General features: G+C 39.8%; 1 protein-coding gene across 1 annotated transcript in view; it reads left to right on the forward strand.

The window, feature by feature from the left end:
* ROBO2 (roundabout guidance receptor 2) overlaps positions 1–19,794 on the forward strand; it is a 453,522-nt gene that overhangs the window by 420,372 nt on the left and 13,356 nt on the right. Inside the window, exon 25 of the mRNA XM_044441757.1 lies at positions 1,995–2,215. Coding sequence (XP_044297692.1) covers positions 1,995–2,215 — 221 coding nt within the window. The remainder of the gene's footprint in view (positions 1–1,994; positions 2,216–19,794) is intronic.

Consider the following 19,794-nt stretch of genomic DNA (forward strand, 5'->3'; position numbering starts at 1 on the left):
AATAATAAAATGCATGGCACTGAAGTTGTCATTCTTCATCTCTCTCTTAAACCAGCAATTGCCTGGTATATTTATTTTTATATATTTATTTGTCAAACTTCTATAGCACTTAATATAATAAAATTCCTGAGTGATCAACATATAAATATTAAAACCATGTTTAAAATAACTTTATTAAAAGCGATTAAGAGCATAGACTAATAAAAGTAGTAGTATGATAGCAGCATGATTGATTACTATCTCTTACACTCCAGATAAGCCATATTTGGCAAGCATGCAGAAATTCATGTGGAACAAACATTAAACAATGGAAATAACTTTGTCTTTTCAAATGCAATGTATAAATGAGCATTAAATCATTGCTACAAAAATATGTAGTTATGACAATGTTCAGATATACAAAGTCCCCATCTGTTGCAGACATTTACTTAATAAGGCTCATAGGAAAGTTGCTTCCTTAAGAAATAGTAAATATATTTCCAAAGGAAAGGGTTTAACTTTTATATATCCCGATCTGTCAGGCACGTTCAAGCTGGATTATTGTCAGAAATCCCCCATTAATAGAAATGTTTTTCGCCCATTAGAGATCTTTATGTGAATCTTCTGTAAACCACACCATGAAGTTTCACTTAGAGATAGTCTTGTTTGCATGGCAACAGTGTAGTAAATATTGTAGAAAAAGTCTGTGCACAAAAGTCCAGTTAACAGTATAAAAATCTCATCTTTTCAAAGTTTATGGCCAGCATCCAAGGTCTTCACTCAACATATGTTTCAAATAGGAATTTGAACTTTTATATACATTACCAAGCCCTGGTCTGACCACTTGATATCTCTGTAGTCCAGTTTATGGTTCATGTGAGACTTTAAGTCAGTAAAGGCACAGTGCTATGTATGCTGAGACAGAAAAAGTCCCATAACTCCCAGCATTCCTGAATCAGAGTGGGTGAGGAGTAATTGTAGAGCTGTCTAAACATACATAGGACTGAACCCTGAGGAAATGCAGAAGAGAATACTGATCAGTGGACTCTTATTTGGGGCAAATTATGACATCATCATCATCATCATCATCTCTATACTTCCCACAAACTGAAGCTCTCTAGGCAGTTTACAAAAACTTCATTTATTTGGTTATTTTTATCATGTAACATGCAAGATTCTTGTAGCTTACTTGAGAATACTGTGTCAGTTGCCCAATCCTATAACTCAAGGGTTGGGACTTAATAATTACTTTTGTATCCTTGAAGGTCTTTGCTCTCATTCTTTCCTGTAGGTCAGTAGTCCATACAGCAGTACCACAGTTTATATTTTGACATTTTACTCTGATAGTTCCTGCAACAAATAGAAGGTTGTGTATTCTTTTATCTTGAAAAAGAAGAAAGACTTCAACAGTTTTGTAGCATGGAAATTAGCCCATTCTAAATATGACCTACCTAAAATCACTACCAAAAGTAGTAAATGAACATTCCATTGGTTTTAGAAGCAATTTCTTGCACTCCATCAGGAATAATAAAATCCTTTACTTCCAATGTGTATCAGATTGTGTGTCTTTGGCCTGTGTATCTGACTTGACATATTGTCATAAATGAACTCAAAAGAACTCAAAATGAACTCAATACCAGAAGATGGATAAATTGATACATTTGAATAAGTGTCATGCAGAATATTAGCATTTTTAGAATCATTTAGAGATAATGCCACAGTTTAATTTCTCGCTAGGTGTTACTTCACTCCACCTGACATACCATATTGTAGAGCGCATAATATCAATTCACTATTAAGGCCAATTTTACATAATTCTGTTTGTGATGTACTGAAGAATTGCCAAAAGCACATAGGAACACAACTGATTGGAATATTTGATCACATGCTTATATTTTTACTGACTGAAATAAATGGGACTATAAAAAGCTTTACATTGACCAAATGTTCTTATTTTTTAAAAGACTGCTGTTAAGTGTGGTGTTTAACCTGATGCCTTTTCCGCATGGTTCTAGGCACAGTCAAAGCAATACTCAGCCCCCTCAGACCCCAGTACCACCTTTAGGATATGTGTCAGGAACTCTAATATCAGATTTGGAAACAGATATTCCAGAGGATGATGATGAGGAGGATGATATTGAAGAAGAAGAAGAAGCTATAGAAATTACAAGGCCACTGAGAGGACTAGAGCATACTCCAGGCTCCAGCATGGACAATTTAGACAGCTCCGTGACAGGTAGGCAAGCAAAACTTACAATAAACCCCATTTGTGAATGTGTAGAATATGCCATAAATAATATTTAAGGACATTTTATTCTGTTCTATTTCTGTTGTGTATAAAATGTGTTCATATGAAGCACAATAGTTAAGGGAGGTTTTGAAAATGTCTTTGCTTTGCCATAAATGATAAGAAAATTCATGAATTTTAAAAAGCTTTCAAGACATGAAAAAAAACCTCAATTATATCCTAGCTTTCATGGACAGTTCACGCTACTGAGAACGCAAGTCTTACTACATGTGAGGTGGAGATAGAAGAAAAGAATATTAACCTTTAAAATGATATATTTTGTATCTCAAGAGAAACATGTAAAACTGACTATCTGTAAAAGACTTTTAATTTTTTTATTTTCATTATTTTTTTCTTTTTTTGCATGGTGGAACTGTGATAAAACAAGGAAGTTAAAAAGGTTGTTTTCTCGAATAACCTCAGAACATTTAGTTGGAGAATCAAAGAGCTTAAATGTGGTGACACAGTCATTCTGTGCCCACTTCATATTTCTGGATTTAATCTCTGTTTGCTTTCAACCAAAAAAACCCCATTAAATTAACCAGACATCTTTTGCTTTAGTTTTCCTTATTCCTTGCATGCCTAGAGAAGTTACAAATAGGATAATAAAAGTTAAACCTCGAAAAACTACACTTGCTCAGCATGAACTGGTAATAAAATTGCTGTGAGTAGAAGATAGGTTTCATTTTTTCATTTTTTTTCAAAGAAGATTTCATTTTTTTTGAGAAAGTGCTGGTTTTTAGTTGGCTGTCATGACCTTATTCTAGGCCTTACCTTTCAATTGATGTTGCACCTGTACTTAATGTACTGCATCTAGGTTTCTGAGGACCATTGGTAACCAAGCATGCATGGTCTATATAGCTCATTAAAAATATTGTACTTCTCTTCAGTCATTGATCTTTATGTGGCAGTATTAATTTCTAATATGTTCTCAGAATATTTCTCCTAACTGAAGATACGTTAATGCAGTTTAGTTTAATGTTTGCGTGTGTGCATGTGACTTGCAATTTGTATTATGCATGCTATGACCTTATCTGAACACATGAAAACACATTGCAGTATCTACTGCCAAGGTAGGAATATGACAGTAATGAAGCATCAGTACTTCAATTTTCCTCTTTTCTCTTTTGTTGAAATACAAGGAGTTCTCTTTTTATCCTGCTTTCCACTCTTCCTTCCCCTGTGCCCTGGAGCCAGACTACTTGCCAAGCCAATTAAGATTTGAGAATGGTAGCTTGACTGCTGTGATTTGATATCCAGATCCAGAACTGAAGCCTTGTTCCTACATTTATATCTCTGAATTTGTAAGACTGGCTTCTTAGTTTTAAAAGGAGCATTTTAAGTTCTTTTCATGACTTTTCTGGAATTTCTGGCATAATCGACTTCAGGCTGTAATTCTGCATGTAGGCAGTCCCCAAGTTTTGAATGTCTGAATTATGAACAACCTGTACTTATGGACGAACTGCAATTAAGACTATTAATTTAAAAAATTACTGTGTAAAATCATCACCATGGAGAGAGAGGAAGTGAAAGGGGAGGGCTGACTCTACATGATCCAACTTACATACAGATTTGACTTAACAAATTTCCATTTTCTCAGGTACCTGCACACTCCCTGTATTTTTGAGTATCTTTCTAGTGAAGCTTTTATTAGCAAAGAAACTCTAGAGTGATAATAGATTGCTCAAGCCCCTGCCCTACTTACTATTTATTGTCCCTTTGTATATATCATGTCAGTGTCACATGCAGGTATTTTTGTATTTGTATGACATACAGGTATTTTTGATGGATTGATTGATTGATAGTTAATGAACAGTTTGCAGATTTACATTTCTACAAGTCACTTTCATTCTGGTTTTCTTAAAAATGTGCATGTATATTAGGCCATGGTGACCTTAAGGAGTGCTTACATCCATATATGTCTATCTGGCCTTTGGGATCGATGCAGGGGACCATCCTGCATGAGCCATTACTTAGGGAAGTAAGAGGGATGGCTGCCAGGCAGAGAAGCTTTTCTGCTGCTGTTTCTTATATTTGTAATGCTCTCCCTGAGGAGATTTGCCTGATCCCTTCCTTATAATCCTTTCAGCACCAGGCAAAGACCTACCTTTCTTTAAAAAAAATGTTTTATTATTTAGTAGATGCTACTTAACTTCCATTTGTATTTGAAAATGATGTAATTTATATATTGGCTTTTATATTTATATATAGCTGTTGTTTTATTGTTTTTATAATTAAAAAAAGTTTTATTGTTAAATGCCTAGAGATGCCATGGGTGGGATAGGTGGCATATAAATGTTTAAATAAATTTCTTACTTTACTTTAAATAAATAAATTTCTTACTTTTTCTGTTTTAAAAAGTTATTCCTGTTCTCTTCCTTAAATCATCATACTCTAAAACAAATGCTATCACTTTATCATTATGCCACATCTTAAGGCACAAAGTGATGAGCTTGGGGCAAGCAGCAGCAGCAGCAACCCTCCACAATTCCTATTGAGTTATAATCATTACACATGAATTGATTTGGATATCCCCTTATATGTTCTCTTCAATATTCTTTAATAACTGTAGGGAAACATTATTATGTCCTATTTCTGTTAGTGATATGTAGATTAAATGCAAGGAACAGAAACAACAACAAATCATCCTGAAGCATCTGAAGTTCAAGTTGAAATCAAAAAGTTAACCAGTAGCATTATCATTTCCTATACATCAAATTTAATGATATGTATAATCTGAGATGTAGGGCATTCAGAATGTCATTGCCTCTGTTGCCCCCCCCCCCAAAAAAGAAGTCTTCCTCCTTTTTCTCATTTGGCTTTTTTTATATATATATCTGCTGTTTTGATTAACTTAATTCATTGCTTTCATCTTAATTACCACTTGATTATTCATTCCATTATCTGTTCCGTGAAGTGTTCAGAGACACATAGAAACAGAGTGAATCAGAAGGGGTCTCCTGGGCCATCTAGTCTGACCTCTGGTGGCTCCAGCCAGCTCCACTCGTGAGCAACACAGGATGGTCTCTCTCTCCACACAGACACACATGCTTAGAAATTACAAGTTAATGGCAGAGAAGTGAAGGTGGGTATTAAGCTTCCATTCACATAAATCCTCAAATATCAACTTTTCCTCCTCTTGACTCTATGTTGTGATAAAGGAGGCATATTTTGTAATTAGGCTTTCCTACTGTCCTACAGAGGTTTATTTGATCAGGAGAGACCCTGCTCTGTCTTCTTTCTGGTTTAGGGTATTAATCTAGCCCCCTTGGTTTCTTTCTCAAACAAACAGATAAAAAGATAGAGTAGAAGATGATACTTGAAGATGTAATGCCAGAACAAGTGTATGACAGAAGTCCAAGTGCAGTTGCTCCCAGGCCTTTATTCAGCACAGTTAATGTAAGCATCTGTGACAACCGTAAAATATTTTTATAAGGACAAAAAAAGGAAATTGAAGCAATTATGTCATCTGATAATACAATTAATTGTGTGATCTGATCATTGATAATTCCTTCAAGCCATATACTGCCCAACACTAAATTTGCCAACTCAAACATATAATTTAGTGTATATATGTATATTAAATAGATAATTATACCTCCCATACCCCAAAAGCATTCAGAGTTGTTAACAATGAAAAAGAATCAAAATAGAACTATTATTACTATTATTATTTCAGTAAACTGTTGTCCACTTATAGGAATGGAAAAATCTTTCCAGTTTGCTTTTTTCTCCATTTAAATTTAATGGTGCAATACTAAATTGTTCATGTCTCCTCAGAAGCAATTCTTATTCATGGAAAATATGTATAGTATTGCAGCCTAATTCTCAAGTACTCCCTGTCCTAAATCTGAAGAACTTTTAAAATGTTGGTAAATTCTTATAAAAATGAATAGAAACAAACAAAAATAATGTCATCTCTCTGCACTGGTCAAATTCAAGAGGTACATCTATTTCCAGCATGGCAGGAACCATCATGTTCCTGCCTGTCATAAATGAGGAAACAATCAGAAAAAAGAGACAAACCTGATTCAACACAACACAGTATAATTAAAATATTTAAAAATAACTTTAAAGAGCAAAGGATTTGAAGACATGGGCCCTGATGGGTAAGGTTTGACCTCATTCAATTTTTTAAAAGTATCTTTCAAATATGGAGAACTTTGCAAATGTTGGTAACATCTGACCAAAACCAAACTGAACCAAAATTCTCTTCCATCTCTAGTCACAACTGACACATGAAAAGAAATGATGCTAGGTTGAGAATCACACTCAAATTACAGATCTTTTAGGGAAGATCTTTTAGGGAAAGTTAAGAACATATCCTTTAGGCCAAAATGTAAAGCTGCACTAACAGCATTTCTTCTATTTTATTTAGATTATGTTTCATGACAGCTAGCAAGTCTTTTCCCTCTGTGGTGGATGTTTAAGAGAATTGTGAATATGAGAAAACTGTCTTCATATAGAAAGTGAATGCATAGTTGGACTTAATTCAAAAATTAAAGTGTTATTTTTTACTCAATGCCCAACTTTTACTTGCTGCGAACAAACCTTGTTTTTTTCACCTTGTTTGGAACTTCAGTTGTAAGCAGTAAGGGTCTATAATCTTTGTAAAAGCAAGGTCAGATTCAAGGCCAATACACACACAGCATGTTTTAGCTACAGTTTCAATCCCACATTTTTTATTTGCTGTGCTTGCCACTCATTCTTCTTCAAACCTCTCATCCAGGAAGTAACATCTTTCTCAAGGCCATTTGGATATCAGTCATTTATATGCAAGCCTACTTGCCTTACACTGTCAACTATTCACCAAGAATCCTGGACTATATTGTTAGATTAATAAGGGCCAAGTTATATGGTACTTACAGAATTAGTACCTTTAGTTCTACAGTAACTAGGAATAGAAAATCCAGCCTAAGGTCTGAAAAGTTGAGTAGAATCAACTTTGATTTTTAAAGCTAATGAAGATAATTTGAAAACACATTTAAGTCATAATGTAGCCTAACTTGTTTGAAAAAGATACTGCTGTGAAGTCATTATTGGTTGCAATGAAATGAAATTCCTGCTGTCATCACTAAGGAAGCAGATATGATTGTAGAGTATAGTTTCATTTATGAGATCTAATATACTGTAGAAAATCATGTTAAAAGAGATGGAGAGAGAAAAGATTACAATGCATTCTAATGCTGATGATTTACTTAAACCATACATCATACACCGGTAACAATAACTCAATTAAATCTAAACATCTCAATATGACGTATAATCTTGTTCTCCTTACAAAACATCTTTAATAAACAAATACATGACATTTACAACTATATATATATGCATAGGATCCTTTTTATAGATGGAATGATTATAAAAACCTGTAAACATTAAATAAAAAATGAATTCATGCCACTTAGCCAAATTTATTTCCATTTAAAATTTCAATCTTTTCCTGCGATCTTCTTCCCCGCCTCTGCCTGTGTATTGCTGAAAGACACAAAATTTTCTCAAATGTATTCAAGCTGTTAGCATGCACATAGAACATTAAGTAGTTGTTCAAATGTTGCTGAGCAGTAAAATACTATGATAAACTGGCATCTTGCTGTGCCTTCATTACATCTTTAGCACTAAAATTAATTTATGATCAGTCATCAATTCATTTACATGTCATTTTCTGCTAAATCTATCCTTGCTGATGTATGTGTATCCCTACATCCATTAAACTAGAGTAAAATCTGTGCTTTATAGTATGACCATGCTAATTGCTGCATTACAATTTTATGTGATGCAATATCTAGGTAAGTTCTTCTTTTCAAAGCATCTTTGCAAGCCACAAGCACTTTCTATCCTAAATTACCTTTAGGAAGTGTTCAAAAACGAGAAATAACACAGTTTTTTTCTTGTGTGTGTGCACGTGCACACGCACTCTCACACATATACACACTATTGTATTATAACTTTCAATTCCAATAAATTTATTTAGAAAATACTCTCCATGGCACAGTTTCTTGGCCATGAGCATAGCAGTGCTATATTAGCTGGGAGAAGCAAAACATGCTACCCTTTTAATTATGGCTGCAGTGCAATAATTAAAAGGACAGTGGCTTTCATGTTACAAGTTCTGCACAGTGTTTCACAGAATCCAAATTGGATTGGATCCTTCTTTTAATTCCTGTTCCATCACTGAAAAACTTTCCAGTTTTAACAACTTTGACCACCTTAGACTAACCCATTTTAAAGGATAGGGTTGCTTATTATAAAGCAGACCACAAACGTAAAGAAAAAAAGGCATAAAAATCCTAGTGTAAAAATGGTTCAGGGGTGCTGGCAGTGGAATTTTCCTGTGTGGACAGGACTTTATGGAAATTCCTGCAGATGCCTAGAAGAACCATTTCATCCTGCAATATATGATTTGTAGATTTGTTCTGACTGCCTTTAATGCTGCACTGGGTATCTAATAAAGGAATTATTGTAAACAGTCAAACTGCAGTCATCCTATAAATATGTCTACCACATTAAACAACAAATTAGCCAAAGGAAAGAGCTTTTCTACTCATAAAAGAAATCTACAGATTCCTTCTGATAGTATACATACAGTATTTTATGGTCTAAACTTAATGTTCCTGATGGGTTTCTTTGGCTAGTTCATTGTTTAGTTCAGGGTGGACATGTTGTAGCTATCCAGAATAGCTAGAAAAGCACAATATAATAACTAATCAACATAATTATTTACTACAGTGGAGATACCCACTGTATCTTTGCTGATGGAAAGGTATTCCCAGTGGTAGTTAGGTAGAAATCACCAAAACAGGGCATTCCTGGGGCAAGTCAAAGCCAGCTTTGGATGCATTGGATCTAGCTTGGAATTGTGGGAAAATACCCTCTTGTTGAAACCAAAGGGATGAAACCTTTAAATTGTCATGTTCCACAGGAGGGGAACCCTCCTTGGCCATCAGGAGGTGACAAAGCTGTGGATAACATGATAGACCTGCCTCATTGCTTACCTTGCCTCACCTGGGAGTACTGTGTTAGCCACAAGAAAAGCTAGTGATAATTTGATATATAAATATTCACCCTGTTACTTCTTTAGTTATATTATTTTAAAAAGAAAACAATTTGTGCATGATAGGGAGTTCATCTACATAAGCTCAAACATCTGTGCTTAATCAGCACCATACTTTATCCGTATATCATTTTAAAATGACTTCCTCTTAAGTTGCTTGGCCTGGATGTTCCCACAAATGTTGCTGGCCATTTTTCTTTCCAGTTCTGTACATTCTATTCAGTTGGAATTTTGTCTTCAAATTATTTTGATAGTATTATAAGAATAGATCCTTGAGGACAAACTATAAGTGACATGGAAGATCTATTATCAGCATTTTTCTCTCTTCTCTTCTCTTCTCTTCTCTTCTCTTCTCTTCTCTTCTCTTCAAATGAAGCCACTGAGAGGAAAGGGCCAAATTAACCAGAGACTTTATTCTGGGTGGGGGGAATCAACCCCTTTCCCCCATTCCATTTTTCTGACATAAAGCTCACAACACACATATTAGCTACTGAACTGGCAAAGATAGACAGAATACTAATTCCTTCTTTTCCCTTCTAAACACTTAATAGGTGCTGCCCTCAATCCTCCAATCCAATAGTTCTAAACTGCCTAGAGGTTGTTGGGGGATTTTTTTGGGTTTCTTTCTTTCTTTTTCTTTTTTTTTCTTTTTTTTTTTTTTGCCTATTGAGAGCTATAGGAATGAAATTAATAAGAATACATCCTTATATAGAAATGACCTAGCCATGTTAATCCATGCACTGATGACATGATGCACTCTATGTGGGGCTGCCTTTGAGCCTGCTTCAAAAGCTCCAGGTGGTACAGAAAACACCAGCTAGGGTGCTCACTGGAACACCCAACTATTCTCACTAAGACAAGTGCTAAAAATAAAACAAAAGACCTGCACTGTCTGCTTATTAATTACTAAACCCTGTGTAAGGTTATGATAGTGTTATACAAAGACTTCAACAACATTGGATCAAGATATGTAGCAGGCCATCTTCCCTTACATAGCCCAACCAAGCATTAAGATAAGATGGCCTTGTTGCCCATTCCATGATGATAGGAATGATGTCATCATTATATATATGATGCCATCATATATATTAAGTGTATTAGTAATAACTTTTTCAAAGTTTATGTACTTTCTTTCTCTCTGGTTCTCCCCCCTCCCCAACTTGTCTTCAGTCACAGAGAGGCTCTTGTTCAGATAACAGTTTCTATGCCTTGACAGCTTATTATTTCTTTTTTTCCCCCCAGGTTTTTTTTTTTTTTTTTTGTTGGGGGTGGGTTTGGTTTGGTTTGGTTTGGTTTGGTTTGGTTTGGGGTTTTTTTGGCTCCCTAGTAGTATTTACAACTACACAAATAACTATCAAGGTGAGCACTTTAAAAGCAGCCCATGATGATCTGCTACTTGTTCTGTCTGAGTTGCCTACAGGATTGTGGCACTGGTTTAGCAAAAACAAGGGCAACCAACAGTTTGTCACACAGTTCCCTCCATTTTGCCCAAAAATCACTACAGTATGTCTTCCTTACTGGCACTCCCATGGACTTACAAGGAAATCCCTCATTTCCCTGATGGAATTTTCTATTTCAGCACAGCTATGGCACTGATGGGATGTAAAATGTAGTTTCCTGCTGACAATGCAGTCAGTTGTGTCTGCAAACAGAAACGTTTGAACATTGTTGCTTTCCTGTAGTGTCTCTCAAATATTATCAACCTTCTATCATACTACTAGGGATTCTGTGAGGAAATAGATACCTTATAGTGAGGCTTGGTATTCCTGTGCAGCAATTCATAATGTTGTTTCTTTGGAGTTAAAGTGTTAATATGAATTTTGTGTGCATGAAACCATACATTTTGCAAAACAGAACAAAATACACTGGTATTAAGAGAACAAGTATCAACAAGTTATGTTTTGAAATTTGTGTTCATTGCTGTAAACATAGGAACATACTCCACGAGAAAGAATTAGGTACACTGTCAGCACTTTGCTTCTGTTTTGATAGGATTGTTTTAAGAAACAACAAGACTTGTCTCTTCAACTGTGGGGACAAAAGGGGCAAATTTTCTCAGTTCTTTCCCATGCAAATGGATGTTTTTCCTGGTTGTGGCCACGTACCCAATTTTTGCCATCTATATATGTTTTCAATTTTAAGTATACATGCTCAGTAGTTGATATTCCGCCTTAAAATGCTATATAGGGTCTTATTTCTTGATTATAAAATCAAGCAAGTTGTTTTTTAATTAACTGTCCTTTTATATATACTCTTTTTTTCTCTTTTTATTCATCATATTGTTACATAATAATTCCAACAGCTAAGCTTTTTCAATAACCTCTTTCTCTATACCTTTATTTAAAAAAGTAGAATAGGAGTGTTTCAGAAGTGGCTATTTTCTGGTTTGTTTTTCCTGTTATCTTGATTTACCTACCTCTATGTCAGATAGAGTCCATTTCTGAAGTAACAACTTTATTTGTACCTTTGGCAAGCAGAATCAAGTTGTCACTCTTTGTTGCATTTAACCCACTTTCTGCCTGTCAGATCACGGCAGCCTCTTTCAGGATTTTTTTTCCTTTTATGGGACAGGGAAGATACAGCTATTGCCACTTTCCTCTGTACTGAGGGTAAAGATTTTGGTTATTCCAGCACTGCAAACTATGCACTGGGCATATGCTAGATTTCTATTCAAAACTATTTGCAAACATTGCAATCTATGCAACAGTTTGGCTGAAAATGACCATTTGGAGATTTAATACTGGACAATCCAAAGCAGTAACGGAGCTCATTTATATTTAGCATTATGTGGAAAAGATAATCTTATAGATATGGCATTTCATGCTGTGAGCAATCTTATGCCAAAAGTGCTGATAACTTTTCACTCTTAGGTCTTTGAAACTAGCCTACATTTATATTGTCCATGTTAAGCATCTGAATGTTTATGCAATCACTGAACCAGATGGGAAGAGTCCATTTTAATGACAACCTGTGCCAGTGCTAAGTAACATGTCATTGTGCTTCTCAAATTTAGTTCACATGAACCTTATTTGTGTGATACAAATTTGATTATTCTTAATTTGAATAAATCACAGAATATAATGATGTAGGAATGAGTCTTTCTTCGTCGTGGCCTCTGTGCATCACACATATGGGTGCTGCACCTGTGCAGTGCCTAGGCCGGAAGATTAGAAAGCTAACGGTTTTTGGCGGGAAAACGCTCCGCTCCCCTCCTCCCTGCAGTATAAATAGAGCGGAGCGTCCGCCATTTTACTCATTCTCTGCGACCGCCGTTCGCTGTGCCTCGTGCCTGCTCGTCTCTCACTTAGATCTCGCCATGAGCACCTTTACGGTTATCTTGCTTAACTTACCTTTTCTTCATTATATATCCCAGTTTCTCTTTCCCTTGTTGTAGTTCCTCTGTTCATTCTCTTTTCTAAAAAAACCCGAAAAACCAAAAATATTACTTACCCTCTGTACTATCATCTCTTTTTTCCTTTTCGCGATGGCACAGCGGGCGGCATTCCGCAAGTGTAGTGAGTGCGGCTCCAAAATGTCTCCCGCGGACCTGCACGACTTATGCCTCCTCTGCCTCGGCGAGGGGCATAGGACCGATAAGTGCGGGCATTGCCTGGCCTTTACCAAACAGGCCAGGAAGAATAGGGAGAATCGTCTCCACAAGTTACTTTGGGACCAGGCCTTGCATCAATCTGACCAGCTAGTCTCAAGGCCTACCCCTTCCTCGGCTGTGCTGCCTCAGTCTCAGTGCTCCACCTCTACCCCAGCCATGACCCCTAAGCGCCCCGCTCAATTTTGGCCGCGCCGCCGCGGCACCCTTCGGATGGAGGCACTGCTCCAACAGAAACGCAACAGCTACCTTCTCCTCCAACCAAACAAAAGGAGAAGCGTGAGCATTCAGAACCGGAAAGGCCCTCCAGCCATAAGAAGCTGAGGAAGGAAAAGGCGGCTAAGGCAGCCCACAAGGGCAAGAAACCCGATCGCCTCAAACACCAACTGCCGCCACGGTACCGATTCCCTCGGAACCGGCGCTTCAGTCCGCAATGCAGGTGATGCCACCGGGATCCCCCAGGCCTGTTCTTCGGCCTGAGAGCATGTCTCCTCCACAGGAGCCACCGCTTAGGGAGTCCATCTCTGATGGAGAAATTAGAGATTCCCTGCCGAGGCAATGCTCCCCGACGCCAATGCCTGCTGTTGGGCCACCTGAGAGACCAGACTTTCCTCCTAGGCATAGGAGCTGTTTGTCGGAGTGCCATGCAGATGACTGGGCTATGCACGGCTATGGTGGCTATCCTGCCTGGAGTGGACTCCATCCATATGCCTTTTTTCCTCTGGACCGTCGCTTGCCGTTGATCCCGAGAGAGGCACGGTCCACTTCTGGCAGTACAGAATGCAGACCTCCACCATCTCCTAAAAGCTCTTTGTCCAGTGGGCATTACCACTACCATCAAGACTCGGATGAGTTGGAAGTAGACTCCACGTTTCCAGACATGACTATTACTTCGCAAGACCCGGGGTCCCCGGATGAGCCCTGTGTTTCTTTTTTGGAGCTGGTTTCTCATCTAGTCCAGTCGCTGGAGATAGAGGCCTACCACCGCCCCGGGCCCAGCACAGACAGGTTTTACGACATCGTCCAAAGGGAGCATTCTGCCACCGTTGCCTTACCGTTGATTACCACGCTTCGCCAGGCAATGGTTCAGCCCTGGGACCAACCGGCTTAGCCGCAGGCGACGTCTCGCCGGTACGAATCTATATACCGGGTCCGAGAAGACGACATCCCGTTCCTGCTGCGCCACCTGAAGCCTAATTCGGTGGTTGAGACGTCCCAGGGCAGGGAGGCTCGGGGACATACAACACCTCGAGATAAGGAAGGGAGGAAGGGCGACATGATTGCGCACCGGGTCTACGTGGCTGCAGGACTCGGTTTGCGTATTTCAAATTATGAGGCTACACTGGCACGTTACCAGTACTTCATTATGCAGAAGCCGGACCAGCAGGCAGACCTAGCCAAGGTCTTCTTAAACGAAGCGAAGCAGGTGGCCATTCAACAGTTGTCTACCGCGAGACATCACATAGACACTGATTCTTGGGCCATGGTCAACGCTATCTCCCTCCGACGACACACATGGCTCAGGAACTGCAATTTCTCTGAGGAAATGAAGAGGAGGATAGAAGAAATGCCATTCGATGGCTCCGGCCTCTTCCACTCGAAGACCAATCGGAAATTCAAAGCCATCCACGAGTCCTGTACGACGGCGCATCAAATGGAACTCCCACAGGCGAAACATAAGTGGCCATGGTCCAGACCCTACGGGCGCCAGCAATATCAGCCTCGCCAGCAGTTCCACCAGCGCCAGCAACGTAGAAGGCAACAGCCTCAACAGCGCTTCTCTCAGGGCCATAGGTGGTTCAACACCGAGAAACATCCCCATTGATGGTCCCAGTGAACCAGTTCATCTCTCCAACTCCCACCTTCCCCTCTCCCCTTTGGGAGTCGGCTCCAAAGCCGACTTCCCATTTGGGATGCTATTACGTCTGACAGGTGGGTGCTGTCCATCATTCAGCTCAGATATAGAATAGAATTCGACATCATTCCATCATCGAGCCCTATCCGATTTACACCGCCTTCAGTTCTGTGTGATGAAGTCCTTCACCTTCTTCATAAGGGAGCAATTCGACAACTCTATCACACTGATGGGCTACATGGGTTCTATTCTAGATATTTTACAGTCCCCAAATGGGACGGTGGTCTTCGACCTATCCTGGATCTAAGAGGAGTCAATAGATATATCAAACCAAGTAAGTTCCGGATGACCACTTTACAGAATATTCTTCCGTTGCTGAGGGAAAGGGATTGGTTCGCCTCATTGGACTTGAAGGATGCGTTTTTTCATATTTCTATCCATCCTTCCCATAGACGCTTCCTTTGTTTTACTGTCAGATCCGATATTTTCAAATTCAATGTTCTACCATTTGGACTGGCTACGGCACCGAGAGTCTTTACAAAGTGCATGGCCCCGGTTTGCGCCCACCTACGGCTCCGGGGTATACAGGTCTACCCCTATTTAGATGATTGGCTAATTGTGTCATGGACTAAGGACAACCTTTTAGCGGCTGTCCGCGTGACTTGTGCTTTACTTGATGACCTCGGACTCTGTATTAACCTTAAGAAATCGTCACTTATTCCCACGCAGGTCATCGATTCCATCGGAGCACGTATCAGCTGCAAAGAGCATTCCTTCCTCTGTCCTGCAGGGCCACCCTGTGTACGCACATCCATCGGATTTGATAACAAAGGACAGTTCAAGCCATCACTATACAAAGATTGTTGGGACACATGGCAGCCTCAGTGGCCATTGTGCCGCATGCAAGGCTCAGGCTCCGCCCGCTCCAATTATTTTTCAACAACTCGTTCCATCCGCAGTGGGATCTACAAACCAAGCTTCTGTGGATTCCATCTTCGATCCTTCACACCCTGACATGGTGGACTATTTCACGCAACCTATCTGTAGGCGTTCCGTTCCGCCCACCCCAACCAACAGTGACACTGTACACTGATGCATCTCTCATCAGATGGGGTGCAACATGTGCAGGACTTTGGGTCCAAGGCCATGGACCCGACGAGAAGCGACAAGGCATATCAACTTCCTCGAGCTTCTAGAGATTTTCAGCATTCTCAAATCTTTTGAAACCATCTTACACCAACAAGCTGTACAGATTGCGTCCGACAGCATAGCTGCTGTTTTCTACATCAACAAACAGGGTGGGACAAAGTCACCTCTCCTGGCCCTTTTGTCAATGCAAATCTGGGACTGGTGCATTCCTTGGGACATCATGATGCTGGCGGTTCATCTTGCGGGAAGCAACAACGTAGAAGCTGACACACTGAGCCGACAGATGTCAACTACCCACGAATGGGAGTTGGATCAAGTGGTTTGCAACCAGCTGTTCCGGTTATGGGGGCAACCAGATATAGACTTGTTCGTGACCCGGTCGAACAGGGTGTGAGAACTGTTCTGCTCCAGAGCGGGGCTGGGACTGGACTGGAGGGGAGATGCCCTAATGATCAACTGGAATAACCTGTTCTTCTACGCATTCCCTCCAGTCCCACTCCTCATGAAGGTAGTGTCGAAGATCGTGTACGCCAATGCCACAGGAATTCTGATAACCCCATGGTGGCCAAGGCAACCCTGGTTCACCACTCTCCTCACTCAGTCCAGAGGAGTTTTTTGATGACTTCCACTTGTTCCTCCTCTGTTAACACAACACAACGGGACAGTCCGACACCTGGACCTACTCTCGCTGAAACTAACAGCATGGTGCTTCCAATAGATCTGAATTTTCTGTCGGCTCCGTTGCCGTCCCGATCGACGCAACCAACTCCTCCCTTGGAACCTTCAAGGTCCACTTCGGGACTGATAGTGTTATCCTCAGATATCCAGGCAATTCTCGAATCTGCACTATGACCTTTCACATGCAAATCATATTCAGCAAAGTGGAGAAGATTCTCTTCCTTTGCCAATACCCGTTCCTTCTCTCCGGAGTCGGCTTCGATCGAGAATATTTTGCAATTTCTATTTGACCTTCATTGCTCGGGACTCAAGCCTTCATCTATAAAGATCTATACGGCTGCTATCTCGCATTTTCGTGGCAGCATCCAGGGGTCATCTGTTTTTTCTCAACCCCTGATTCACCGTTTCCTTAAAGGGCTACAAATCTGCACCTGTTGGTTCGACCTGTTATGCCGACATGGAGTCTTTCTGTTGTACTTCAGGCCCTTACAAAACCTCCATTTGAACTTTTGGGAACAGTGGATTTACGCCTAGTTTCATGGAAAACTGCCTTCCTTGTCGCAGTTACTTCAGCCAGAAGAGCCAGTGAGCTGTGTGCTCTACACATAGACCCACCGTTCTTGAACTTTCACAAGGAAAAAGTCGTCCTCCGAATGGACTCCGATTTCTTCCCAAGGTGGCTACACCGTTTCATTTGAACCAAGACATCATCCTCCCTGCATTTTTTCCATCTTCATCGACTCCGATTGAGTGTTCTCTCCATACACTGGATGTAAGGCGCTGTCTAGCCTTTTACAGGTCTCGCACAGAAGTGTTCAGGAATTCCAATAGACTTTTTGTCAAGTATGCTGCTCCTGACAAGGGCTCTCCAGTCTTATCTCAGCGACTCTCCAAATGGATTGTGCAGACCATAGTCCTAGCATACCAATTGGCAAAACTTGACTTACCCTCACTTCCGAGGGGGCATTCCACGTGAGCAGTAGCGACTTCATTGGCCTTTGCAGCAGGGGTTCTAATTCAGGATATTTGCAAGGCTGCAACTTGGGCTGCTCCATGTACTTTTGCCAAGCATTATCGGCTTGATGTACTCACCAGAAGGGATTGTTCCTTTGGTAGAGCTGTACTCTCTGCCATTCTTCACTGATGACACCTTCCCTCCTCCAAGTCTGGTAAGCTTGCTAATCACCCATATGTGTGATGCACAGAGGCCACGACGAAGAAGAGCAGGTTGCTTACCTGTAACTGATGTTCTTCGAGTGGCCATCTGTGCATTCACACAACCCACCCGCCGGCCCCTCATGGTGTCGGTGAGTGGACTGTTTTTTCTTACTGTTGGTTCCATGTTATTCCTACGGTACCGATTTTTTTCTTGCTGTGATGCTGTTTTTTGAACGTTAGGGGGCGAACGTCGGTCTTCAAGATTGAGTAAAATGGCAGACGCTCCACTCTATTTATACTACAGGGGGGAGGGGAGGGGAGCGTTTTCCCGCCAAAAACCTTCTAATCTTGTGGCCTAGGCACTGTGCAGGCACAGCACCCATATGTGTGAATGCACAAATGGCCACTTGAAGAACATCAGTTACAGGTAAGCAACCTGCTCCTTTTGTGAATGGAAGGACTCAACTTTGACAATTTATCATTTGCAAAACCTGTTCACAATCAATAATATTTCTTGGAAAGAACTGTTCTCTTGGCTTTTAACATCATTGCTGCTGCTTTCTGCTTCTTTGTAAGCATGAAGTGAGTTGGTGAAAGTTATCACCCTAACAGTGCAACAGTTTAACAGTTTTATTAAATGGTTGCCTTTTAAGACACTTAATCATCTATTATATCCAACTGTAGTTTAATAACTAAGGTATCAATGATGGAATCAAGTTAGGCATATAAGTAGCTCTGCTGAATTACAATGAATTTCAGCTTTCAACCAGATGTCAGATAACCAATCTCTTATTTTATTTTTCTGTGTTTTCTTTCTGCTTTCTGCCCCTTTTCCTTCTGAGCAGATAAATGCAAAAAAGGTGTAAAAATTCGCCTTGCACATGGATGGATTATCACATGGATAATAGCAGACATATTAGGAAAATCAAGATACGTTCCGAGTGGTACTAGAATATTCTTGGGCCTGTTGAACAGTAACATACTACATGGATTCATACATCTTGATGATACCACTATAATGAGAGTGTGCCTACATATCTTGTATAATAGGATGGCATACAAAAGCTTTTAATACACACACACACGCGCGCGCGCATATACACACACACACACACACACACACACACACACACACACACACATACATCTATCTATATAAATATATATAGAGATAATCATACAGTGAATTGCTGCCCATGACAGTAATATTAGAATTACCAAGTGGAATGATCTGAATAATAATGTTCGTGAAGTATAAACTGGCCTGCCCATTTGATGTATAGGTTAAAGGCACAGAAGTTTGCACCCAACAATTTATAACTTTATTATTTATCATTATGCTTGCAGCATAATCCAACTTTTCCTACATGTGCTGCTCCTATTGCCACATGTACAGAAAGATGTAGACAGAACATCTTCCACTGACCATAGGCATGGAAAAATAGTGCCAAGCGCACTGCTGTGTCCCTCCATTTCTCTGAATGGAGGCTCCATCCATGTCTTTAGATAGAGAAATGTAGCGGTCTCCTGCTCGTCAGAGCTGTGGTATGTAGCTTACCCAAAATTTGGTATCCTGTACTCTTGCCACACAGAACAAGAGGAGGACTTTATAGACACCTTCGTAAGAATGGGGCTTGCCCCTCCCCACCGTGGAACATCATGGCTTGCATCTTTTGATTTCTGCTTATGTCAATTCTGAGCAAAAAGTGCTATGTACATTTCCATGTATGTACAGTCAGTACCTTTCTTCTAAAACCTGCAAATTCCTCTTGCAGGTAAAAGGACTTTGTCTTGCTCACCTTTTGGGATTTTTTGCCCAAGAGTAACTAGTTGATCAGTTACTTTTCCTTTTTCAGAGTGGCAAACATTATACATGCTAATAATAAATTTGGCCTTTAAGAATAATAATTGTAAACTGTAATATTCTCCAGAACTCTTTATTTTATTTATTGTGATTTATATCCTGCCTTTTTCCTACAAAGGGCTCAAGGCAGCTTACATCATTCTCCTCCTCCATCTTTTCCCCA

Source organism: Varanus komodoensis, unplaced genomic scaffold (genome assembly GCF_004798865.1).
Source record: "Varanus komodoensis strain SLA01 unplaced genomic scaffold, ASM479886v1 scaffold4, whole genome shotgun sequence".
In the NCBI taxonomy this organism is placed as follows: Eukaryota; Metazoa; Chordata; class Lepidosauria; order Squamata; family Varanidae; genus Varanus; species Varanus komodoensis.